At 49.4% G+C, this 26,743-nt stretch overlaps 1 protein-coding gene across 3 annotated transcripts in view; it reads left to right on the top strand.

Annotated features, from left to right (window-relative positions):
• The window catches only part of TTBK1 (tau tubulin kinase 1), a 144,411-nt gene that overhangs the window by 82,997 nt on the left and 34,671 nt on the right, over positions 1–26,743 (top strand). Inside the window, exons 1-8 of one of the 3 annotated variants that reach the window (XM_065589858.1) lie at positions 1,894–1,962; positions 8,362–8,427; positions 10,108–10,200; positions 11,186–11,311; positions 14,350–14,504; positions 16,047–16,266; positions 20,302–20,477; positions 24,803–25,361. In XM_065589858.1, coding sequence (XP_065445930.1) covers positions 10,111–10,200; positions 11,186–11,311; positions 14,350–14,504; positions 16,047–16,266; positions 20,302–20,477; positions 24,803–25,361 — 1,326 coding nt within the window. In that variant the 5' untranslated portion in view covers positions 1,894–1,962; positions 8,362–8,427; positions 10,108–10,110. Of the gene's footprint in view, positions 1–1,893; positions 1,963–4,656; positions 6,073–8,361; positions 8,428–10,107; positions 10,201–11,185; positions 11,312–14,349; positions 14,505–16,046; positions 16,267–20,301; positions 20,478–24,802; positions 25,362–26,743 lie in introns of those variants that run through there. The other 2 variants (XM_065589859.1, XM_065589857.1) reach the window with 2 other exon arrangements.

Raw genomic sequence — 26,743 nt, 5'->3', positions numbered from 1 at the left:
CATCTATGCTTGCGCTTCGGTGCAAACTCTTAAAAAGAGCCTTTTGTTACTGCAGTGAAAAGCAGACTAGAAATGCACCTAGGTAAAGAAGAAATGGTATTTCCTACAACTGGAGCAGATTTTCTTTCACTTGGAAAGAAAGAACCATAGAGAAAGACTGTGCATAGAATATATTGTATCCTCCCTCAGACCTGAAATATTTAAATCCAAGCCCAGTGGGTCTGTGCTGCCCACCTTTCACATGAGACATATCAGCTGTAAAAGAGTTAGGCCTGGTCTACACTGCTGAGGGGGGGAGGGGTGTGTCAATCTAAGTTACGCAACTTTAGCTACGTGAATAATGTAATGGACACAAAATCCAGGCACAATGCAGGGAGTGATGGGCACGGGGTTTGGTAGTTTCAGGACTTTTTAACAAAAAGTTTGTATTCATACTATAAAAGCGTAGGATGTTGTGGGGGAGTGGGTTGGTACTAGAGATGACGTGGAGGAGAGGAAGAGATTATTTTTGTCTGATCTGTAACAATGGTGAATAACTGGACACATGGCAATTGTAAAACTTTACCTCCGAGGGGACAAGTTAAAGCACACGAGTCAAGCAGTGTGGGGGAGTGAAATTCTGCACGCACAACTACAGCAGTAAGCCCAAACCAATGTCAGTAAACACTGTATTCTCACAAAGGTTATGTTCATAGCAAGATGTGTTTGGTTTGTACCCTGCTGCTCTCGGATACATCACAGCTTCCATGTCACCATGAGTTTAAATGGTAGACTTGTGAATCATGCTGGAGAACTTGGAGGGTAAGCTACACTGGGGCAGGAGCTGTCTGTTTGTTCTGTGTTTGTACAGGGCCTAGCGCAGTGGGGTCCTGGACACTACTGCACCACACAACACATCATAACAACCTGAGTAGATTCAGGACGGTCACTTCCAGTTGATTTTTATGCAGTAATACCTCCCTGCGTCAAATTTGTCACAGAGCTTATTGAATTGTTTATTAGTGCTGATTTATAATGTAAGCCCATATCTCACGCTTTGAAAACAGACAACACAGTGATTCACAGTCTATGTACCATATAATGGACAGTGCAAACGAGCTGTCGTGTTTGTCCTCGTTATGGTGAACCCTTAATAATCCCTTCTACGGCCACACTCTGACCTTCAGCATACTCCCGTCCCAACCCCCATGCAGAGCCTCGAGGCCGCAAATGTATGGCGCTAGCCAGCCGGCGGTCACAAGTAGGGTGGAGATAGGGCCTGTGGCCCAGCGAGATGGTGGGGGCTGGAAGTGACCTGGTGAGGAGCGGCAAGGTAGCAGCTGGCAGCATGGAGCGGTTTTCAGCAGAAGGGGAGCAGAGCTGGGGGTTGGATCGGGTGAGGAAGGCAGAGTTGATTTGTCTGTGGGAGGAGGAGGAGCCCCAAAAGGTTGATTTGGTCAATTTATTTCATTTTATTTTATTTCATTTGAGGGGGAGAATCAGAAACACTTGTCTCAGGGAGGGCAGGACTGAAGCCCCCACTACAGCGCTTTGGGCACCAGCCAACTGCTGCTCTGAGTTTTATGCCTTGTGTTAGAAATGGCGAGTGAGGAGAAGCTGGTCTCGGGAGAGACCCCAATCCCTCCGGCGGAGAGCTCATGGTGCTTGACAGGCAGTTCACTAATTATGGGCCCTTGTCCCAAAGGGCTGGCCATGTCAGTGAGCCCCCGCACAGCCAGTGCTGGGGAGTGGGCGTGGGGGCTGACAGCGGCAGCTGAGGAGGAGATGCGTGAATTGGGAAGGATGCAATATTGCTTTGATTTTTAATTCATTTCTATTTAATTTTTCTCCATTTTGTGTTTTTTTATCATGGTTTTCTTTGGGTTTCTCTCTGTTTTACAGTTCTTTTGGGCTCTTCTTTTGAGGCTGTGTTTGATGCGTTGGCTTCCCATCCGCTGCTCGTAACCATCTCTGCCATGAGTTGTGAGTGAGCCATCACCATGCTTCTGGGTTTCATTTTGTTTTGTGCTTTCGTTCTCGATGGAGTTCAGAATTAAGTCTGTTTTTGTTTTCCCTTCATGATATGTTTCTGTTTTTCAGCAGGATTGTGAGAGCCACCTAATCTAATGCAGAAACCCAAAGCTCTTGGGGTTTTGGCCTCAGGGGCGCTTGGGCACTCTGGGGGTTCCAGTCTCGGGAACCTGGGTGTCACTCTTGGGGGTCTGGTGTCAGGGGCAGGGCTTTTCATCCTGGGTATTGTTGCCTTTTGAGTCTGGTTTTCCGTATTCGTTCCTTCCCAACTCCATATGAGGATAAAAGATGCTGCTGTCATCAAGGATTGAACAAAATACTGCCCCTTAAAAGGGGCATCACTAAATATCACGGGACAGAGAGTTTGTCTCTGATGGGGCCAGTGCCCCTCACCCCAGGTCACCAGGGCAGTCCACCTGTCGCACGGATCGAAATCGGAAGTTCCGATTATTTAGTTTAAGTTGCTTTATTTACTTGTTTGTTTAGTTAAGCTTCACTTCACTTTGCTTCCTGTCCCACCTTTTCCAGTAAGCCCTCACAACCAGGATCTATTGCCGAGCACTGGCAGAGAGCTGTGGGACCCCTGGGTTCTCCAGGGGCCCTGGCCATGTTTCTCTGGGTTTCCGTCCTGTGTACACACTTTGGAGGAGAAAGGTTCTCCTTGTTTAGTCTGAAGTGTAAATATCAGAATTTAGTAACATCTGCAAAAAGCTCCTGTCACAAGTGAAGAGAAGTCACCATTTTGTAGAAGTCATTGGACTAATGTGAGATTCCACTGCCAAGTTTTGTTAATTATTTGTCTCTAAAATAAAACTCTGCCCTGCCTTTTCCAGCGGATGACGCCCCTGCCTTGTATTCGCTACATTAAAACCTTATTTCCCTGCTATGAGATTGGCTTTACAGATCTCTACTCCTGGAGTTCCTTGTTGAATTGAAGTCAGATGGAAGGAGTGTCCATCACAGACCACCATACACCGGGGCATTTGTCTGGGATTGTAGCTTACATCCCTGTTCAATCCCTGGGGCCTTTATCAGTAAGAACCTCCCTCCAGGCTCTTCCCCTCGAATGTTCTTTGGCAGAGGGTGTTGGGTGCAAATCATCTCCCCACCAATCATCTTCAGTTTTGACTTCATTGACCCCAGATTTGGCTCAGGTATGAACATCTTCCTCAGTGCCATCAGAGGAGCTGGAAAAGAGTTTGCTGGCGCCATCTGGCATTGCAAAGGGGCTGGAGACACTCTACCAGGCCTGGGGACTTGGAGGCGGCTTCTAACCTCTCCTAGAAGCAATACAGCTTAAGTGCTTAGCGCTGTGTCAGTGAATTCCACATGTACCTCGTCCACTTGGTTGTTCTCAATGTGTAGAGATGAACACCTATCCAATAGACTAGGATCATTCCCCTGTAGGGTGCGAACCTAATACAGTTCCCCAAAATAAACTCCTTATAAACAAAGCGTACTTCACATGCTGTACATTTCCTCTGGGGTGCTTTGTATTTTTATTGTTAAGGCTGCGAGTTTGTCACGGAAGTCACGGATTCCGTGACTTTCGGGACCTCCATGACTTCTGCAATGGCCAGTGTGGCTGGCTCCTGGGCCAGCCGCACCGGCCGCTGCTGGGGCAATCTCGGGCCACCCCCGTCCCCCAGCAGCAGTAGGAGTTTGGGTGGGGGAGCTCAGGGCTGGGAGTTGGGGCACAGGAGGGGGTGAGGGCTCTGGTCTGCGCTTACCTAGGGGGGGCTCCCCGGAAGCGACGACATGACCCTCCCTTAGCTCGTAGGCGGAGACCGCATGCTGCCTTTGCCCACAGGCACTGCCCCACAGCTCCCATTGGCCACGGTTCCCAGCCAATGGGAGCTGGGGAGCTGGCGCTCAGGACGGAGGCAGCACACGGAGCCATCTGGCCACGCCTCCACCTAGAAGCTGAGGGAGGGACCCATATTGCCGCTTCTGGGTAGCCACACGGAGCCTGGTTAGGGTAGGGAGCCCACCAAACTCCCCCCCCCAACCCCCTCACTCAGCACGTGCGGGGGTCCTGGCCCCCTCCCCCCCAGCACCAATGGATGTCCCAGGCTGCTTCCCCTAGAGCACCAGCAGCACCCCCGGGCCACCCCTCCCCCAAGATTTAGTCAGGGGTATATAATACAAGTCATGGACAGGTCACGGGCTGTGAATTTTTGTTTACTGCCCACAACCTGTCCATGACTTTTACTAAAAATACCCGTGACTAGAACGTGGCCTTATTTATTGTCTGGACTCTGGCACTTATCCCCAGTGTGCTAGGCATGTCTACACAAGGAGAAAGACACATCCTTTCACCTGAACAACAAAATGTATAGAAATCCTAAAGTTTACAAAATGAATCAAATATTTTAAAATTTAAATCAAACTTTTATTTACCATTTTCTAGTTCTTTACTGTCTTCTCATTTGATAGTTTTAAATGGCTAAAGTGGATATTTTGTACTTTTGTCTTCAGTTAGAATTTCCTAATTGTTTATAGCATTTCAGATTGTACATGGAATTTTTTCACACTTTAAAAAATGCACACTTAAAAAAAATCAAGTCCTAGCCCTTAAGTCTTTTTGTATCTGAAACACAAAATTGATAAGCAAATGGCCTGTGATATTTTTGCAAGCAGCAGCACCACCTTCTGATCCCTCGTATATCCACAAGTCAAGAAAACCGAAAGGCTTTGACTAGACCGTACTCTTCCTTCAGAGTTTGCAACTGGTGGCCATTTCCTGAATAAAGTGTTTCAAGAAGAGAAAACTGTGTATTTTCACAACCTGTCTGGAGAGCGCATGTGTCTTGAGTACAGATGGGAGGTGTGACGTTCATAGCAAACCTATTGTATATGGGACAGCAACTACTGAGGGAGGGACTGTTTGTGTGTGACAAACTAAACATCTCCAGTTACTCCCGTTCTTTCAAACATCTGACCACAATTGCTAGTGATACAATCAAAATATGAGAGAGAATACTAAGTGCCAGGTGATCGATTTTGTGATAAACAATGCAGCTAACGAGGCTAAGAGGAGAAGGGGAGCCTTACAAGAAAAAGATGACCTTGGTGAGTAAAGTCTGGCTGTTCTGCACATACTCTACAATTCCTGCTAGAAGACTTGGAAGGAGAGAGTGGCAAGGACCATGGTATTGAAGGCCAGTCTGATCCTGCGATGTGATGCGTGAATCTGGATTCCTGTACCAGTGTGGAGCCCCATTGACTTTTGTAGGGCTCAGGGGGTTAGCCACGTGGATTCAATTGCAGGAGCAGGGCCTGTGTGATGAGTTCTTGCACAATAGCCACTTTACAAAGACAAGCGTAGAGATGGCCATGTATTTGTGATGCCTCAAGAAGAAAAGTGGAATCTGCATTTGCAGATTGCCTAGAAGCTTGTTTCAGAATGGCCCAAATCAATGAAAATCGGTGAAGAGCAGTGACAGGATATAGTCTCTGTTTGCCAGAAAGTGACAAATATTGGCCTGAAGAGGTTTGCTGAGGAATTGCTCCAGATATTGAAGGCAGCATTGTTGGGACTTGATTCCGAACAGATTCATGAGCTATGGCTGAAGCTGTTGAAGTGTGAAAGAAGACGGAAAAAAATCTTGTGCTGAACTGCAATGAGATAACTGCAAAATGCATATTCTGAAAGCATTATGACTTGTAAAGCATGAAAGCACAGGTTTAACACCACGTCACTTTCCAGCTTATGAAATATTCCCGAGTGTGCCAGCTTCCACTCACAATTTAGGAATCAACACTTGAATACGTAGAAGAGGCTTCTGCTGGTAGTTGAGTTCCATCTACAGTAATTCAACTGCAGGCCAAATCTACATTTCGGAAAGTCATGTTCTCCAATGAAATACTGAAAAATGTAACAGCTGCTCACTGGTGGCAGTCTCAAGTAAATGCTCTGGGAGGACCAAGGCTGGATCATGAAAGCAGCATCACAGGTGTTAATTGCTACAGTGTCTTTTGCTGGGACTGAATGAGTATTTTCATCACTCGGGCTGGTGTGCTCCAGGATTACAAACCTCAGGGAGCAGGTGGGGCGTCCAGGTTGGTTTTCCTTCTCAAGCACTTTAATTCTGAAAGCCTTGAAATCACCCTCAGTGAACTGGAACAATGGGACTTAGTGGCATAATAGACTTGTGACTTTTGGTCATGGATTTTAGTTATGGTTTCAAATGCTGCATTATACATTCAGTATGGATGACTCAATAACACAGTGTTTGCGTGAATACGTGTATAAAAAAAATTCATCATTTTGAACTTTGATAATGAAAAGGTAGGCAGATACTCACCGTTAACCCTGAAGTAAATTTGTGGTGAGAAAAATCCAAATAGACATTAAGAGAACATTTTAATATAAAAATACAATCTTAGGTCCTGATCCTGCAAGTACGTATACATATGCATAACTTTAAACACAGGAGTAAACCCAGTGAAGTCAGTGGTACTATTCACATGAGTAAAATTACTCATGCGCTTAAGTGTTTGTAGAATCGGGGTCATAATTTTTCAATATTTTGTTTTTTGCCTACCTCAGTTTTGTGAAATTCAAATAAAATACCCTACCAGCAGTGACATTGGAAAAACCCAGCATTTATCATTCAGTTCATGTTAAATTTTAATCAGAAATTACAATAGTTCAGATTTCGGGGCTGGGTTGAGATTTGGTAACACTGATTTCAATCAGATTATTTAAATCAAGGTTTGAATGCCTGCACCTTGCTGAACAGCTGATAATCTGAGACCACAAACCACAGGCAGAGGGAGGCAGTCAGAGGATACACAGACATGTATGAACTCTACCGAACTGTCCGTCAGCCAATCCATCCCTGAGCCTTGAGGACTCTCACATTCTTCCCCTGCTTTAGGCCCCTCTCTCACAGCTCTGCAATTCTAGCCCCTCTCCAGGCTGGCCAGGAGGACTGAATAGAATCCCCTTCAGACCAATCAGCACTGAAGGGAAGTTTGTATCGAGGTAGGCAACTGAGTCCTCAGGGCCGACTGCTGCCTCCCACGTGATGAGAGAATTGAACTGGCATCTCCTTGCACTGCGGTGCCGAGTGCTCTGACTTCTAAGCACCTAGGTCTGTCTGGAGTTTTTAGGGTGGGATTTTCAAAAGTGCTTGCCCTGGGCTGAACTCTGAGCCCATTTTGGCCATTGCCAACTTCCCCCCAGTCTAACTATGCACCCATTACTTTTGAAAATCCCACCCTTACCCAATATTATTATTATTATTATTTACATCTGAAAAGCTCCCCATAATCACTTGCCATGTTTCATTATTTTACATGGAATTAGTTCAGAATGATCACGTCTTCCACGGGTGAAGGTGTGCAGACCTGGGAGATCTGTGGAAGCAGCGCTCCAGCCCCGTCAGCAGTGGGAATAACCTCCTGTGATGGATGCAAGGAGCAGTGCTGACTTGGTCTCAAGACAGCTGTGTCCATCTCCTGGGTGGGGAAGGGCATTTGAGGGGTGAGAGTAAAGAAAAGGGAACAAAGGCTCCAAGAGGAACTCGGAGGAGCCTGGGAAAATAGGTGAACATCAGAAGGTTTTCCACTTGTTAACTCTCAACATGTAGCTTCCATGTGGGCATGTTCAGAGATAGGGGAGAGTTTTTGACAGCACCTGCCTTGAGGGTGGGGAATAGGTAGGGAACTGGGAAGTTCTTGTCTAGGCACTCAGATACCATGGTGATGGGAGCCATACAAGTACCTGGAGAGGTGAAATGAGTGGGTTTGAGCACTGGAAGTGGGGCAGAACTGAGATATTAGAGACGAATGTGACCTAGTGGCTCCAGTGCAGTCCATCGTGTGGGGGCCAGAGCAGATGCTCTAGTGTGTGGTCCCATCAAGTGTTCCAGTGGGGCCTGCTTGTCTTCAGGAAATGGAGGCATCGGGCAGGATCAGAATAGCAAACCACTGGGCTGGCCCTCGGGCACTGCCTTGGGTTTAGCTTACCCACACTGCCCCATTACCAGTTTGTACTCAAAGGAAGGATTGCTTCTGGGCTCCTGCACTCTCTCTCTGCTCAAAATGAAATTTGGTTATGAAGGTACAAACCTGGGTGATGCTGACAGCTTTGCTGCCCGGAGCGACTTTACTAATCACTTTCCCCTTAGCGCAGAAGGAGTTTTTCAGGGAAGTGTAGGACTAAGGCACGTGTGGTCTGTTTATGGGCCCACTTGATCACAGGGAAGGCTGTTAAGAAGAGATCTGCAGCTCTCAGGTTTGTATGGCCCCGGGGTAGAGCTGGGAAGTCTTTAGGAGTTTGCTGCACTCTGGCTTCTCCAACACCCTGCTTTGTTTCTGAGATTATGTATTGTCTCCCATCAGCCTCGCAATGTTGCTGGGTTTCGGGGAACGGTCCGCTATGCTTCAGTGAATGCACACAAAAACCGAGTGAGTATCTCCATTTCTTAGGGGTTAAAAGAGAAGGGTTTTCCCACCCCTGCAGTCACGAAGGGTACGTCTACACTGCAATAAAAGATCAGCGGCATGGCCAGGGCTGGCCCGAGGCAGCTGACTCTGGCGGTGGGGCTCCAAACTGCAGTGTAGACGTTTGGTTCAGGCTGGAGTGCAGACTTTGAAACCCCACGAGGGGGGTGTATGGCAGAGCCCGGGCTCCAGCTCGAGCCCGACCGTCCACACTGCTATTTTTAACCCTGCATCGCGAACCTGAGTCAATTGACCCGGGCTCTGAGACTCGATGCTGGGGGTTTTTTATTGCCGTGTAGACATAGAGTAGTTCTGCAGCTGCGGGAGGGGTCGGCTGGTGTGAGTTGCTTGTTGCTTACAGGAAGCTGATGTGTCAGATGACTCCAGTGGAGGTGGAAGGCTATTGACTGGATGTGTAAAAATATGAGCTAGTCATTGGCTTTTCTCGACTCGCCTGTCTAATATTTGCTGCTGCTGTTAAGAAAAAATAAAATACAAAATACAAGAGAAACTGAAAGCCATGTCCCTGTGCGGCTCCTGGCCATGGACCCAGGGCCCCTCTGCCCCAGCAGCATGCTGGCCGTAGGAAGGCTATGGCTCATGGCAGCCTAGCCCTGGCGACAGAGAATCATGGAAGATTAGGGTTGGAAAAGACCTCAAGAGGTCATCTAGTCCCACCCCCTGCTCAAGGCAGGACATGGGTAACTCAGAACAAATCCTAGATTTTTTTCCTCCGAAGAGGGACGTTACTTCTGCAAATATTTGGCCTATTTCGCCCCAGTCTCCCCAGAGGTCTGGTCTTCCCCCTCTCATCCAATATTTGTAAATATTTAAGCAGTGTTTCCTGGGTGTATGGTAAAATTCTTCTGATGCTTAGACTATGGAACTAAAGTTCCTGCCAGAAGTCCCCTCTGCCCGATCTCATCCTTCCCTCCAGCCTTTTTGCATCCCAAGTGATCTGGCTTTTAGGAGGAGATTTGGAAATGCATATGTGTAATTACTGTAAGCGGTAAAACACGGATACGGCACTTTTAATCTTCACTGGGCTTCCCAGACAGCTAATTAACCCCAACAGTTCTCCCTGGAAATAGCAGATCTGTGTTATCCTCTCTCACAAATTGGGAGGCGGATGCCCAAGAGGCTAAGTGGCTAGCTCAAGGTCACAGAAGGAGTCAGTGTCAGAAATGGGATTAGTAATCAGGCTTCGAGGCCGGGAGCTGCATCGTGTTCTGCAGATCCCCCGCAAATGGCCTGCAGACTGCTGAAGAATGGGGATAAAAAGAAGTATTGACCAGCTCCCCATGCATTGAGCATCATCCATTCTGTGCCCTGAATGAAGCAGGGTCCTGTGGAAAACATAGCCTGTGATTGTGTAATTACACGCATACGCACAAGGGGCACAAGTTCAGCTTGCACGGATAACCTCCTTTCCTGAGGTCTGGGCTCTTGACTGTACAACCTGAATAATATTTACCCTCATTTCTGGAAGTGTCCTGAGAATGGAAGTGACACATGCCCAAGGCGGTGTTCACTCCCCTTGACACGCAGTGGTGGCTCTGCACATCCGCACGTGCGCCATCTCCCACACAGCAGGAAAGATGCTGTTTGGCTGGTTTTGCTTTACTTTGTCTTCCTTTTCTCCAGGAGATGGGTCGACATGATGACCTGTGGTCCCTCTTTTACATGTTAGTGGAGTTTGCAGTTGGTCAGCTTCCATGGCGCAAGATCAAAGATAAGGTAGGAAACATGGTGACTGAGGTGTAATGGGTGACGGGGGTAAAGTGTGTCCAGCAGCTGTTCCACTCCCCTTTCCTGCACCTCGGCATAAACCAGAAGCTGTTTTCCAGGGCTTTTCAGAAAGCATTGGGCAGAGTCAAGCCCCTGGGCTGTTGCACTGAAACCTTGGGTGTAGGTGTCGGGAACAACTTTCCGCCTGTCTCAAAGAGAGCGCACCATCCACAGCTGCTGAGTAAAGTAACATTTACATTGAATGCACACTCCACCTCGCTGCAGCAATTCTTGGAATACTCTTAAATCATCTTCAAACCAAGGCTGCTCACTAGTAAATCTACCAGTGTACTCTCACGGTGCTTCCTGCCGCTTCCCTAGCTACGTTCATGGGACGAAAGCTGGCTTGTAACATCAGCATTGCCGGGTAGGATTTTGGCTGTACTTTAGCGCACACACAAACGCTTCCTTCCCCCCCTCTGATCTCCTTTCAGAGGTGATTTTCTCAGTCTGTAACGTGGCCTAAAATGCAGTGTGTGGATTGCTTCCGAGCTGGAAATGAATGGTGCTGTCTCAGCTTGTCTGCCATCACTGACCACCTCAGCCCTGTCTGCTGGCCCATCGTGTCTGTCCTGTGGTGATGAGCTGACTGGTTCCTTCCCGCCAGCCAGCTTCCCAGGAAGTGCTAAATGGGAGTGTTGGCTGGCGAATCAGATTGAGTCCGTGGGAGTAAAACAGACCATCCAGGTGTTCCTGGAAGAGCCAGAGAGCAGCCGCCCCTAGGAGTCTCCACTGAAGGGGCAGCTCCCAGAAAGAGTCCCAGCTTTCCCGCATGAACAGATCAGCCTCACTTTGCTAGGGAGTGTGTGTAAGCAAGACCCTGGGGGCTCCTGAAGGGTCTGTGCTGCCCACTGCAGACGGGCTAAGGCTGAGGGGTTAGGAGTGTGCAGCCAGGAGAGTGATGGGGGGATCTGGTGTATTTCCCTTTCTGCAGGAGCAAGTTGGCATGATCAAAGAGAAGTATGAGCATCGAATGCTGCTCAAACACATGCCGTCTGAATTCCACCTCTTCCTGGATCACATTGCGAACCTGGACTACTTCACCAAGCCCGATTATCAGGTAAGAGACTGGCCTTGTGGAGAGCTTGGTGCATGTCACTGGGGAGGGCTGCTTTGATTTCACAGGTGGAGAGGCCATTCCTGCGAAGCCGGAGAGAGGCAGGGTCATAGGGTGGTTTGTCACTTCCGAGTTTTTTCCTCTCTCCTCCCACCCCATCAAACAAAAAGCCCCGACCTCTGAGGCAGACAGACCCATCGCCATGAACCTCGGTGGCGTGAGAGCTGTTTGAACGTTGTCAGCAGTCTTTTAAAGGCAATGAAAACATCCGTCCTACATGGCATAGTGACAGTCGGGCCTGTAGGGTGCATAATCACCCTCTTGGAAAATCCAGGTTATGTTCCTCAAGCAGCTGTGTCTGAGCTAAGCATGTTCACACGTCCGCTGCCAGTAGCTGGCTACTCTGCATATGCGTGTCTTCCTTCGGAGTCCCATGGGCCCTGCCTGCAGAGTGAGCCCCACCGTGCAATCATGCCGGGCAGGTATGCACACATCTGGTCTGCAGGAGAGCTGAGCTCCAGGCTCTAGGGACGCAGCAGCAAACCAGCAGCATGGTTTAATCAAATCAAGGTTCAAAACGTGCACACTTTCTTCTCCTAGCTTTTAAGATGTTTTAGGCAGCCAGTGGGGAGAGGGACAGCCTTGGGAAGCAATGTCTGATGTTCTCTCCGTAACATTTATTTTCTATTCTTGGCACCGTTCTTAGAAAGGAAGGGAAAACTAATCTGTCCCTTAGGCCTTGGCTACATGGGAAAGTTGCACCCGTTTAACTTACATCGCTTTGGAAGTTTATTTCGTTAAACCAATGCAACCCCCTGGAGGGGCGAACCAGCCTGCAGATTTGGTGGCTCCATCCCACCGAGATGAAGTGACTTGGCCAAGGGCATGCAGGAAGGCACTGGCAGACCAGGGATTGAACCCTGAGTCCTCGTCCAGAGTGTTAATCACAGTCCATCCTGGTGCTCTGGCAGGGGGAGGGCTCCCCACACTGACCACAGACGGCTAAGTGCCCCCAGCCCCTGTCGTGTAATTGACTCACCCAGCACCAGGCGGGCAGGCTGCGGCAGAGCCCAGGCCAACCCCCAGGTGTCCAGGCCTCCATCCATTGCCTTACAGAGACCATCCTTCCCCCTCCTGCAGCTACTGTCTCACTCCCTGCCCTGAGCTGCCACCATAGGTGACTCCTTGCTAGGGCAATTCAGCATGGTATCTCACCGGCTGCGGGCAGCAGAGACAAAGCCGTGCATTCTGCCCCTTTACTTCCAAAGGCAGGGCAGCTGAGTGACCGCACCTTGGGCGGCTGTACGGGAGACCTGGGGTCTCGGCCCAGCTCTGCCAGCAGGCACGTTTTCCTTTCTATGTGAGCAACTTCTCCATTACCTGAGCTGAGAATGAGGGATCCTCCCCCTGGAGGGTAAGGCTGGAAGGTCTTGGTTAATATTAAGTATACAGCAGTACTAACATCAGTCAGCGGAAGAGAAGACTTGCACTCATATCTGTCTAGCTCCTAGGCCAGGTCACCTTCCCCTAGGTGACTGGATAGTTTGTATGGAAGGGCTCTGTCTCAAGGGTCTGTACTCAGTGCTGGTGTTCCATGCATTGCTCTCCACAGCCCACCCTGCCACTCCAGGGCATCACCTACAAAGTCCAGTAACTAGATCTAGGCTGGGGCATCCTCACAATATTAGCTTTATGGCTCTTACCCATTATTTCCCCCTATCGCCACTCAAAAAAGCATTATAAAAAGTTACAATTTGTAAAAGAGGTCATGTTTGGCAGTGCTGTGTCTCAGGAGACACGTTACCAAATGACCCTAAATGTGCCCCATAAACTCCACTTGGGGCCCTAACTGGGCATTCCCATTTCCAGGCTGAGCTGAGAGGGGACGTGGCTGTTAGAACAGGCTGAAAGTTCAGCTTTCTGGAGACAGGCTGATAGAACCTTAGCTACGCGAAGGCCTGTGAGACGGGAGAAAGATGTACCAACTGGAGCTGGTCAGAAGATTTTCATCAAAAGTTTTCTGGCAGAAAATGTTTGACAAATGCAGAATTTTTAATAAAATCATTTCCGCTGTGTGGGGGGGAGGGATGGTAGGGGAGAGACATTTAAAAAAAAAATAGTTTCCAAAAGTTTGTTCTGGAAAATGTTTGAAATTTAGTTTCAAAACATTTCCATTTGAAATGTATTTGATGTTATGTTTTTCACTTTTATACTATTTCTATCTAGTAGTTTACATTGTTTCATGACATATAGTAGTAATGCATCAGAAGACATAGCATGTTATCATAGGACGGGGCGTGTCATATTATACACTTTTACCAGTAACGTCATTTTATGATGTTAGTCATAATAGAGCTAAAGTCTATTTTTATACTTTCAACCAGAAAAGAAGGTAAGCACTCAGTATTGTAATAAGAGGAGCAGCTGTTCTCAATCTTCTCGAGAAATGATTCCCGGGTAACTCCAGAAAATTGAAAACAGCTGCTCCTCTAATTAGCACACTCAGCGTTTATCTCATTGTCTAGATCCAAGTGTCAGTGTCAGATTGTTTCATTACAACACAAACAGGAACCACTTTGAGCTAGATTAGAAAATAAGGAGGTTTCAGTGTGTACTAAGTAGCAGCTGTCATTAATGCTATTTTTAATGAAATAAAACAAAAACAAAATAGTATCTTTTGACTATTCGTTGATGTTATGATGTGATGTCACATGCACTACTGCCGATGTCATGAAATCATGTCAAAACTATAAAATAAAAATGAAAAAATTAACAGTTTGTTTTGAAACAAAATTTGGAATTTTTTCTGAAATTAAATGTTCAAAACTGAATTATTTCAGAATTTCCGTTTCACAGGAAATTTTTAAAAAATTCAGTTTTTTGTTCTGATTCTGAACTAAAATAAATTTCAAAAGGTCAGAAATCCCCATGAAATGGAAATTGTGAGTTTGAACAAGCTGCGTTTCAGGCATTCTTTAAAGCAGCTGTCAGCTGTTACAGCTCCTATACCTTCCTCCTTGTTGCTATGTTTATTCTTCTAGCTGATCATGTCGGTGTTTGAGAACAGCATGAAGGAACGAGGCATTACTGAGAATGAGGCCTTTGACTGGGAGAAAGCTGGAACGGACATTTTATTGTCGACAAGCACCTCCACGCCACCACAGCAGAACACCAGGCAGACAGCCGCCATGTTTGGGTGAGTGTTATGGTCACACCAGTCATGCTGCCAGCAAGCACTGGGCCAAGGGAGAGTCACTGGAAGGGACACAGGCCATGATTGCCCTGGACAATAGGATTAGGTACAGAAGCGTTGTTCGTTTGGCTGTAGAGATGAAGTGTGTATAATACGGTGTGCCTAAGTCACTGGACTGCACCTGGATCCCGAGCATTTGTCTTGTTGTTATCACCTTAAATGTTCTACTGGGAACGTTCCCCTGGTTACGCTGTTACATTAGGAGGGTGCTGCACATGACGTGGTGCGTGGCACTAGCCGTTGTGCCAGTGCACATTACACGGTCCCTGGTGCTCGCCAGAGCGAGCCTGTGCTGATACACATTATGTGGTATCTGGCTTTCTCCAATGGGGTCCGTGACCCTGGGACAAAGCTATTTAGATATTTAAAAATGGCCTGGAAAAACTCCTCCGACGGGAGATTGAAAAGATTGGGATTGCCTGTTTTAGCAAGGTGGTGAATCAGAGGGGCTGTGACAACAGTTGTTAGAGCAATGAAGGGCTCAGAAAAGGGGGGTGGGACGTTCTCTTCTCCCTGCCTCACAGCATTAGGATAGGGGACAGTCAGTGAAATTGAAAGGTGGCAAATTCATGACCGATAAAAGGAAATGTTTTTTCACAGAATGTGATTAACCTCGAACTCCTCATCACAGGAAGTCGCAGAGGCTGGGAGGTTGTCAGATGAAAGAGATTGGATATTTATATGGGTGGCAAGAATATCTAGCGTTCTAATAGCGAGTGCTAACATGTTCTGGCAGGGATATTAAATCTTGTATTCTGGGGTTTAAGCCGATCTCTACCTGTTAGAGATCAGGGTAAAACCTGACATGTGGGTAGATTAGCCCACATCTGCCTCTTCAGGATTCCTTCGCTTTCCGCTGGATCATCAGTAGCGACCCCTGTCCAAGACAGGAGACTGGAGTAGGTGGACCCTGACTCGGTCCTGTCTGACACTTGCTTTGAATAGACATGTGCGGGTGGGATGTTTAGAATCTTCTGAGTGGTTTAGCAGCACAATCCAAGAGGAGGCAACTGGAATTTTCTCTGAAGTCACCTAGGTGCTTGTGAGAGTCCTGTCATACCTGGACGACGAGCACCTGCTCTGTCCCACTGGGTAGGACAACATGGGTAAGGTTTATGGAGCCCCATTGGCTTGAGGGTAGGGGGACTCTTCCCCTACAGCAGGCTATTCCCTAATTGTCCATTCTGGGGAGTCCAGCACCTTCTCTGAAGCAGGGGTTCTCAGCCTGGAGGTTGTGACTCCCAAGAGGTCATGTATAGGTCTGGGGGACTCCCTTCCTTTGTTTGTTGCTAGAGGGGAGGAATTTCGTGAACTTGTTGTGGCATGGGTTGCAGGCCTGGGAAAGGTTACGACCCCTGATGCAGCCAGCCTGGCAGCTCCTACATATGGCATGGGGCGCTGAGGCAGGTCCATGGTGCAGTATATATCAGAGTCCTGGTTCTCTCTGTGATCAGAGTCGTTGTCCTGTTTTGATGTCCCCCGTAGGGTGGTTAACGTCACTCCAGTTCCTGGGGACTTGCTGCGTGAGAACACTGAAGATGTCCTACAGGGTGAACACTTGAGCGACCAAGAGAATGCTCCTCCGATCCTGCCAGGCCGGCCAGTGGAAGGGCTGGGCCAGGCTCCTAACATGGCCTTCAACGAGACCGAGGTTTGGGAAGAGACGGACGTGAACCGCAACAAACTCAGGATCAGCATCAGCAAAGTAAGGAACCTTCCTCTTGTCCGGCAGTGAGATGTACGTGCCCAACTCAGGCCATAGATTTAAAACCAGAAGGGACCACTGTGACCATTTGGTCTGACCTCCTGTATAACAGGCAGAGAACCTCACCCAGTGGCTGCTGCCCTGAGGGAATTCTTTCTCCCTGCTACATGTGTGATGCTGTCTAGCCTAAAAACTTGTGGTTGAACTAATGTGTGTCTTTGAGACATCCCATTTTGGAAGATTTGCCCCATCCCTTGGGAAGCTGCTTTAGTATGAGACATCTTCTTCCCTTGTAGGTACTTATAAACCAAGATCAAGTCACCTCTTTGTCTTCTCTTGGATAAGCTGCATAGCTTGAGCTCTGTAAGTTTCTCACTGCTAGGCAGGTTTTCCACACCTCAAATCATCCTTGTTGCTCTTCTCTGAATTGCACTTCGAGTTTTTCAGCATCCCTTTTGAAACCAGAAATGGGCCCAGTACCTGGCAGTGGTCTCACCAGTGAGGTAATATCACCTCCCTACTCCCACTCAATATTCCTTCATGTTAGCCTTATGCCACAGCATTGCACTGGGAGCTCATGTCCACTTGGTTTTCCCCAGGATCCCAAAGACCTTTAATCACTGCTTTCCCAGACAGAGCCCCCATCTAGTAAATGTGACCTGCATTCCTTGCTTCTAGATGAATGACCTTGAATTTTGTTGTTTAAAAACACATATTACTTAATTACTGCCGTCTCATCAAGTGGTCCAGATCACTCTGTGTCAGTGACCTGTTCCCATCGTGATTTAGCAGCCCACCAATCTTTCGTCATCTGTTCATCACCAAGGCTTTTATATTTTTTTCCAGATCATTAATAAAAATGCCAAATATTTTTGGACCAAGAACCAGTTCCGGCAGGACCCCACTAGAAACTCTCTCATTGGATGATGATTCCACATTAACAGTTAGGTTTGAGATCTGTCAGCCAGTTTGTCACCCATTTCATATGTGCCATACTGATTTTTAGTGCTAATTTTTTAATCGGAGTGTCATGTGGTACTAAGTCCAAGTATATAATGTCAACATGGTTATCTTTATCAACTGGACTTGTGATCTTGTCAAAGAATGATATCAAGTTCATTTTTTCCACGAAGGCCTGTTGATTGACATGGATTATATTCCCATCCTTTAGGTCTTTGTGGATTGAAACTCATATCAACCTTTTCATGGCTGTGCCTGGAATCAATGGCAGGCTAACTGCCCCGTCGTTACCCGGGTCATTCCATGCATGCCTTTTATATATTGGCACGGCATTAGCTTTCTTCCAGGCCTCTGGAGCTACTTAGTATTCTAGGATTTATTTAAAATTAACATCACTAGTCTGGAGAGCATCACAGCCAACTCATTTAAAACTCTTGGATACAAGTATTGTGGACTGGCATGTTCCCTTTAGAGACTGGTGTGTAGTGGAGACAGGATCATACACTAGAGTGGGGAAGCTTTGTTTCCATCATGTCTTACATTCTTATGTCCGTATTGTGGAAACCATATTCCACAAAAATCTGTAACTCCTGGTTCCAAAGGTCACCTCAGCTTTTTCTGTTCTTGAGAGCCACCAAATATACTGCAGCTTCTCATTCGGGCCTGAGACGCCCCTGAGAGCCCCGGCACTTGGTGATTTTCCTTGCGGGTGCTCATTTTGGCTCATGCAGGAGTTATGTCAAAATGTTAGTGTTGGAGCAAGTGCTGCTGGTCTCATTTCCCTCTCTGGACTGCTCCAGTTGGCAGCCATAGACATTCCTTCCCGACTGTTTCTTTTGCTCGTCATTCTCTGTATTCCCGCTGGATGGTACCTACAAGGTACTGGGCCTGGAAAACTCGGCTTCCCCTATCATGCCAGTCTGATTTCCTTCAGAGATAGATGTGAGTTACACCAGGAGCCTTCATGTCAAAGGGGGAATTCAGACCTCCTTTCTGCACAGTAATGGTACATCTTGACAGTGCTGAATGCCAGAGCACTGGTGAGCCATGCCGGAAGGTCACCCACAGATAAGAGAGGCCTCTTCAGGAGCCCCAGTCTGACCAGGGGGACCGTCCATCAGTCTGAGTGGGCTGTTGTTTCTTGCCAGTTTCCAGGAGAAGCAGTTGAGGACCTCCCTCCCAGAGAACCCTGGAGCTCCCAGGGACGTCAACAAAAATTGCAGTTGCTTGACACCAAGCAGGGTTGGGGGCATATCATCCCGCCCCACGAAACTCAGGCCTCTCCTTTTCTTTCTGTCAGAGAACATAAGAACGGCCACACGGGGTCAGACCAAAGATCCATCTAGCCCGCTACCCTGTCTACCGACAGTGGCCAATGCCAGGTGCCCAGAGGGAATGAACAGAACAGGGACTCATCCAGTGACCCATCCCATTCCAGAGGCTGTAGCTGGATGCTGCATGTTTTCAGACGAAAGGACACGGCAGCAGAGCTTTGCAGATGAGTCCTCAGCCCCTGGGCAGGAGGAGCTGCTCCTGCTCACTATAAGTAAGCTCCCAGCGGCGTCGCTGCTTCCAGGCTCAGTCCCAGCTTCCTGTGTTGCTTCAGCACCAGACTGAACGCTGTGGCAGCGTCGGAAGCTCTCCCTTCTCCGCTGCTGTCTGCACCACTGCTGACACCACCGCTGTTCTCCTGGGCACCCTGTCCTGCAGCCCTGGGGCTGCTCTGACTCCCCACTCTTGTCTCCCCCGTTCAGGCACCAGCCAGACCTTGCCACTGTTCTCCACATCTCTCAGATCCAACCCTTTCTCTCTCTCCCAGCCAGGCCCTCTGCAGCTCCCCCCTTCAGTACTGCAGCCACCTGCCTCTGGCCTCCCTGCTCCCTTCCAAGCTATGCAAAACCCTGGGCTGAGATCTGCTTCCCCGTCGGCCGTTACTCTGACCAAAGCCTCCCATTGGCCTCCCTTTCTCCGCTGCATCAGGCTCCGTGGCCTACAGCCCTTTGCAACTCTAGCCCATGAAATCACTGCCATCTCCTCCAGACCTGCTTCTCCTGTCATCGCTGCAGGAAATCGCCAGCCAATCCTGGGCTGATGCTCAGCAGGGATGGCAGGTTCATTATTTAGCTCTTCGTTTCACACACAGTCTAAATGATCTCTATCCCCTGGCATATGTCCACGGTCAGACCTGCTCTGCACACACACAGTTTGTACCACTGTCTCTTAGGGGGCTTTTTTTCGCTGATGGGTCATACCAGTCCCACCTCAACTGTGGACGCAGGTATGCTGTTAAAAAGGTGCCTTATCCCAATCTGATTTATTCCCATTCCTCTACAGAAATAGCTACACCAGTGTAACACACCGTTACCCGGTGTAGCCGCATCCACTCTGGGGGGCATTATCTGCTGTACAGTTCCAGCACGACAACCTTTGTACTCCTCTTGTCCTCCCTCCCCAGTTCCCTCCTGCTTGTTACACTCAGGTCTTGTGTCGATGGTAAATTCTGTGGGGCAGGGACCATCTGCTGCCAGCACAACAGGGCCCAGGTCAGACGTGGGCCCTGAGCACTGCCAGAAGACGAGGGACTACATAACACCCAGCCCCTGCCAGAAAAGCGCCCTGGTACAGGAGCAGGCTCTGGGCAGCCACGCCGGGGTCCCGGGCAGGCAGTGTGACAGAGATGATTCTCCCTTGCCCACCTCGACTCCCTTAGCTGCTGCAAGAGCGGTTTTTTTAAAGCGAGTTCACTCCAAACACACGAATAGATTCGGTTGAGGACGTGCATGAAGCTGAGCCAGAAAAGACCCTCTTAGTCTGAAGTAAGAGGGTCCACACACGGTGTTATTCCAGGACACCCTTCCTTCATGTGAAATAGCTTTTGTGTTGACAAGCCCCTGCGTTCCTCTGAGCACAGCCAGCACAGGCCGTGAGAGGACAGCTGTGACTGTATTGTTCTGGAAGGAAGAGACGGGGGAGATTCAAACCCAGAGCGAGCGTCCCAGGTGGTGGGCCGTGCTGGGTTCTCCCCCGTGTCTGCCATCAGCTCCTTGATGTTCTCTGTGTTTTTCCCCCATACAGACCCAGTGCATGATGGAAGAGGAACAGAGAAGTGGTGTCTGCCCCAGCTCCCCGATACGGGCACCTCCAGACTCCCCTACCACTCAAGTGCGCTCTCTGAGATACCGTCGTGTGAACAGCCCTGAGTCGGAGCGCCTGTCCACTGCCGATGGCAAAGCAGATCTACACGAGAGAAGGTTTGCTCACACACCACAGCATCCCTTTCTGCTATGCCCTGGGAAATGAAGGGGGTGTAGCTGGATTTGTTACATATTGTAAAGTATTTTTCTTCAGCCTCAGTTTCTCTCTGGCTGTCGGTACTGTTATTGGCATGACACGCTAGGCAGGGGCTGCCTACGTAGGCTCCTCCTCTTCTTCGCCCCTCTATAAAGCCGCCAAGTCTCTCTTGTGAAGCCTGGAGACGTTTGTGCGGAGGACGCCTGGCTGGTTTGCTAGCTGACATCTTGCTGGCATTGAGAAACAAGCCCCGGATGATGCCAGCTCTTTTACACTCAACATGCTTCCGCTCTCCGGGCTGGAAACTCAGTGGGTCCGAAGGGCTGGCAATCGAGGGCCGGGCCATTCTTGAGAGTCACAGTAGGAGGGTGGCTTCGGGGGGAGAGGTTAGAAGCTCTGGGATGGCAGGACAGGTGTGCAGAGGGGTTGCTGGAGGCTTGGTAACAGGAAGGGGGGATGGGGGTCAGTCGCTGGTGGGGGCAGGGAGTCGCAGCTGTAAGGGCAGGAGGTTTGTTAGAGGAAGGCAAAGGTGAGTCCAGCAACTGGAGAGTGTTCCCAGCCCATGGCTGGCAGCAGGAGGGAGGTGGGAGTGGACCACTAGCCACACAAATATGCCCCACCACTCTGAGAGTTAAATGGGACACACCTAGACTGGGGTTTACCTTGCTGTCCCTGAACGTGCTCGTTTCACCAGTTCACCTCCTGGCTGGGGGAGCGCAGAAAAGCGTGCTTGTGTGTGCGCACAGCACACCGGGAATCTGGAGCGCAAGCCCTGACTTCAAGTGGCAAAGGCCACAGGAAAACCTGGTGTGAGATCCGTGGGGAACGAGGCCACAGTGGCCGTGATGAGGAAGTGGAGCAGTTTAGGGTAGAAGTAGGAAATGAGCGTGCCTTGAAGTTCAGCACTGGGGCCGTTCTGGTGTGGCTTGGATAGAAATCTGAACCCGCTGATGACACAACGACGTGTGGGATCACCAGGATTCAGACATAAAGAACAGGAGTACTTGTTGCACCTTAGAGACTAACACATTTATTTGGGCATAAGCTTTCGTGGGCTAAAAGCCCATCGGATGCATGCAGTGGAAAATACAGTAGGAAGATATATATACACAGAGGACGTGAAAAAATGGGTGTTGCCATACCAAGTGTAACGAGACTAATCAATTAAGGTGGTCTATTATCAGCAGGAGAAAACTTTTGTAGTGATAATCAGGATGGCCCATTTCCAACAGTTGACAAGAAGGTGTGAGTAACAGTAGGGGGGAAAAATTAGCATGGGGAAATAGTTTTTACTTTGTGTAATGACCCATCTACTCCCAGTCTTTATTCAAGCCTAATTTAATGGTGTCCAGTTCTGCAGTTTCTCGTTGGAGTCTGTTTTTGAAGTTATTTTGTTGGAGAATTGCGACTTTTAGGTCTGTAATTGAGTAACCAGGGAGGCTGAAGTGTTCTCCGACTGGTTTTTGACTGAATTATCACATTGGCATCAATATTTCCCTCTCTGGAAGAGGGCACATGGTTTGTGGCTCTCAATGTGGAAGACGCATACTTTCACATGCACATTCACCCAGGTCACAGAAGGTTCCTCGGGTTCCTCGTTGGTCAAGACCTTACCAATTCAGAGTCCCCCCGCACTAGGTCCATAAATTTCATAGAAGTGACCTTGGACTTGACTGCAGCAAGAGCCTATTTACCTAACAAAAGATTCCATGCCAAGGAGACCCCATAAACCAGGTCACCCTCAGACCTTGGACTGCAGTAGTCCAAAGGTTGCTTCTCCTTCCTTGGCCACAAGGTCTCATGCACACACATGAGGCCATTTGCCAGGCTCCATCTCTATTGCTGTCAAACCTGGCTTCCGCCAGTCTCCTCACCAGAAAAAGTCAGCATCATTGCCAAAGTAATAATTCTGTCCAGAGTTCTAGCCTCTCTTGTCTGGGGGACAAAACTTGTAGAAAGTTTGAGTGGGGACTCCTTTCCTCACACCTACATCCTGAAGGGACTTCTTAGATCCTTCCCACCATTAGTGAAGCCAACCCCTCAATGGGACCTCAACCTCATTCATTCATCTCTCACCAGACCTCCCATCGAACCTTTAGCCACATGCTCTGTGTCCCACCTCTCGGTGAAAGTTGCCTTCCTAGTTGCCATCACAACAGCTAGAAGAATCAGTGAACTAGGAGCACTCATGGCAGACCTACCATATATACTTTCATAAAGGAAAGATCTCCCTTCACCCCCACCTGGAATTCATCCCTAAAGTAATTTCAGAGTTGCACATGAGAGAAAGAACCCACTTACCAATTTTTTTTTCCAAAACTACATGAGTCTGATAAGGAAAGGCCGCTTCATTCTCTAGATGTCTGAAGAGTGCTGGCCTTTTATCTACAGAGAACAAAAGCACTTAGAAAGATGCCTAGACTTTTTGTGTCAATAGCAGAGAAATCAAGGTGTCAAGCTCTATTTGCACAGAGACTTTTTAAATGGATCTCTGGCTGCATTATCCTTTGCTACCAACTAGCTCGCATCCCTCTCCTGGAGGGAGTGAGGTCTCATTCCATCAGAGCACAAGCAACCTTTGCTGCATGTCTGAGAGACGTACCTTTACTGGAGATATGTCGGGCAGCTACCTGGAGCTCCTTGATCATTTACGCTTTGGTCCAGTCTTCTACGACAGACACAGCTGTGGGGATGGCAGTATTCCAGTCAGCCATCACTTCTGTGCCCTCGCACCCACCTTCTGTTTGACTGTTGCTTGCAAATCTCCCATGTGTGAACTAGACATAGGGACCAACGGACACTGCTACTAAAAATCTCCAGACTCAGGCTCATGGTGCGCATGCGTAGTCACATGTGGAAGACAGATAGGGGCCACACATCTTGAAGACCCTCCAGTTACAGATAAGTAACCTCCATTTACTTGCCCTACACAGTAACTGGAGTTCTTTGAGATGTGTCCCCCCTGTGGGTGCTCCACTACCCAGCCTTCTTTCCCTTTGCTTTAGAGTTTCCTCTGAGGGACTTTGGGGTGGAGAAAGAACTGAGGGGAGTTCACCCATGCAGCCCTAGATAGTCTCAGTGTAGGGTATGAGGATGTGTAGGGTGCATATGCGGGCCAAATGAGCACTGCTACTGAAAATCTCTGATCAAACATGCATGGGGCGCATGTGCACCTGAAGTCAAACTCTCATAGACTTTAAGATCAGAAGGGACCATCATGATCATCTAGTCTGACCTCCTGCACACTGCAGGCCACAGACCTCGCCCACCCACTGCTGTAGTAGACCATAACCTCCGACTGAGTTACTGTAGTCCTCAAATCATGGTTTAAAGACTTCAAGTTATAGAGAATCCTCCACTGACACTAGTTTAAACCTGCAAGTGACCCGTGCCCCATGCTGCAGAGAAAGGCACCCCCCCCCCCCCCCCCCCCAGGATTTCTGCCAATCTGACCCGGGGGGAAATTCTTTCCTGACCCCAAATATGGCAATCAGTTAGACCCTGAACACGTGGGCAAGACCTGCCAGACAGATATCTGGGAAAGAATTCTCTGTAGTAACTCAGAGTCCTGCCCATCCAGTGTCCCGACTCCAGCAGTTGGGGATTTTTGCTACTGGCAGTTGCCGATGGGCCACATGCCATTGTAGACAGTCCCATTAGTTGGGGTTGGTCTTGCTCTGAGCAGGGGGTTGGACTAGATGACCTCCTGAGGTCCCTTCGAACCCTGATATTCTATGATTCTATGATCAGACCATCCCCTCCATAAACTTGTCAAGCTCAATCTTGAAGCCAGTTAGGTTTTTTTGCCCCACTGCTCCTCTGGGAAGGCTGTAAAAAGCCCTGATGAAATGAGCATCTAGTATTCCCTCTGTCTTCAAGGCACTTTTGTAGTCTGGGTTAGAGGACTGGTCATCAGGTTACAGGAAGCATGGGGCCAGGAAACTACGGTGCTCCTGTAAACAGACTGACCAGAAGGAGAGCAACCTGAAGGGGTGTTTCCCAGTGGTGTGTAACTCCCATATTCTCCTTGTAGTCATTTAAAAGGAAAAGACATGAAGTTGGCCCTAATCCTAAAGCAATTTGGAGGGGATTTCTTTATATCATTGTAGGTTCTAGTTACATGTTTTGGGTTAAGCTGGGTTATATATTGCTTGGGTGTATGGCAGAGAATTGGGAAGGGATCACATGGGTTTTCTAAGAGACCACATGGGTTATGTGTTGGCTCCTAATGTCCTTGTGATCCTAAATCTTGGCTCAAATCTTGGTTTCTTTGTCTTGTTTTCAGATCTCGCGTGGACTTACCTTGTTCCCCTTCCCGGCTGGTGTGTTCCTCCCAACCAGCACAGATGCTGTCCATCGACACTGGCCAAGTAGACCGTCAGGCGAGCGGCAGGATGGATGTGTCTGCGTCCGTGGAGCACGAGGCCCTCAGCAATGCTTTCCGCTCCGTGCCGCTGGCGGAGGAGGAGGACTTTGATAGCAAGGAGTGGGTTATCATTGATAAAGAGACAGAGCTGAAGGACTTTCACCCGGGGGCTGAGCCGAGCACTTCTGGAACTACAGACGAAGAGCCCGAGGAGCTTAGGCCGATTGAAGAGGGCGAGGAGAGGAGGCGATTGGGGGCAGAAGCCGCCGTCCGGCCGAAGGTCCACGAAGGGAGAACATGGGGGATGCAGCCTGTGACGGAGGAGGACAGTTCACACAGGCACGAAGGACACTGTCAAACGGTATCGGACACCAGGCCCGAACAGCAGCCAGGAAGCCCGGCCCAGTTATCGTTACACTCAGCACCAGCTCTGCGACAGCACAGACGGGAGTCCGAACCGACCGGTCCTCAGAGACAGGTAAGACGTGCAAATGAACCGCAGCTCACCCACTGCGCTGGTCTCCTTCTCTGCCCCGTACCCTCCTTGTCTAGCTTAGGAAAGGCGCCATCTGGGCAAGCCCCTGCTGCACTCGGGAATTTTGCTGATCCCAGCATCGGTGCCTTTGTAAACTCGCCCTGTCCAGGCTGACATGCCAGAGGTGCTCCCAGTACTGGTCAGATCACACCAGTGCTCAGCGTGTCTTGTGACCATCTCCACCTGCTCCGGGTCCGTTGGAGCCGTGTCAGGGCAAGGGCGGGCGGAAGGTGAGGCACTCGTCATGGCAGCTGGGTGCGTCAGTGAGAGCAGGCAGGGTCATCTCTCAGTCCCCCGCCCTGGACCTAGGCAGGCCAGAGGGCAGCAGCGGTGGTGCTCAGACGGTCCCGGATCTGACCCAGGGCCGGCTTGGGGCAGGTCACAAAACAGCTCTTTGAAAATGGAACTCGGTTAAGAACACGGAAGTGTGTACGTGAACTCCCCTCCCCCCGGTAATCACCATCTGTCTGAACAAACACACACCTGCAGACATACACACGCATACACACACGTGTCTGCATGCACATACACACCGCAAAGCGGACGCCCAGACCCGTTGTTGTTGTTAGGGGTGGGTTGTTTGCAGGCGTGCTCGGTAAGTGCCCTATGTCTCCCAGACGTTCAGGAAAGGGCTGTCCCCACGCCAGGGAGAGTACAATGCTAGGGACAGATGTGCGCTTCTGCCAGGGGCTGGTATTCGCATGGCCGTGAGGCTCCCCGAGCAGCAAACTGACCCAGGGACGCTCCCAAAGACATGCCCAGGACATAGTAAGACCACGCCTCGCCCCATGGGACCCTCCATCGGGCCAGCGAGCAGTCCCAGGTGGCCCATCTCCTCCCAACCCCTCGAGGCCCTGCACAATGCAGTCTGCCGGGCTGTACTTGTGGACATCTGTGTGCTGCTGTGTGGGGCTGTAGCCACTGTGGGTGGATAGAACCACTGGAAACAGTCACAGGACAAACCACGTGCAGGGGGACAGGGCCAGGCGCACATCGAACCTGTGTCAGCTGCGAGCTCTGCTGTGCATCTGCTCCTGGGAGCTGGGCCTGCAGTTATGGGCGAGGGCTCGCCAGGGACAGATACAGCAGTGGCAGGAGACCCGGAGATAATGGGCTTGTGGGTAACTTGCTGCTAACGTGCCAGGCGGCCCCCGTCTCCAGCGGGCTGCCAGATGCAGTCTTCTCCCATGTTCCTTGTGCACCAAATCGCCCCTTCCTAGCTGCTCCCTGAGTGCCTGGGCTTGGATCCAGGTCCGTGGCCACTCAGCGCTGCCGGCCAGGGCCGGGTTTGGTTGAATGGTTGGTTTTCCCTCTCACTTCCAGCC

Source organism: Chrysemys picta, chromosome 3 (genome assembly GCF_011386835.1).
Source record: "Chrysemys picta bellii isolate R12L10 chromosome 3, ASM1138683v2, whole genome shotgun sequence".
Lineage (NCBI taxonomy): Eukaryota > Metazoa > Chordata > Testudines > Emydidae > Chrysemys > Chrysemys picta.
Note: the sequence above shows the minus strand (reverse complement) of the source record. Positions and strands in the feature narration are given on the sequence as shown.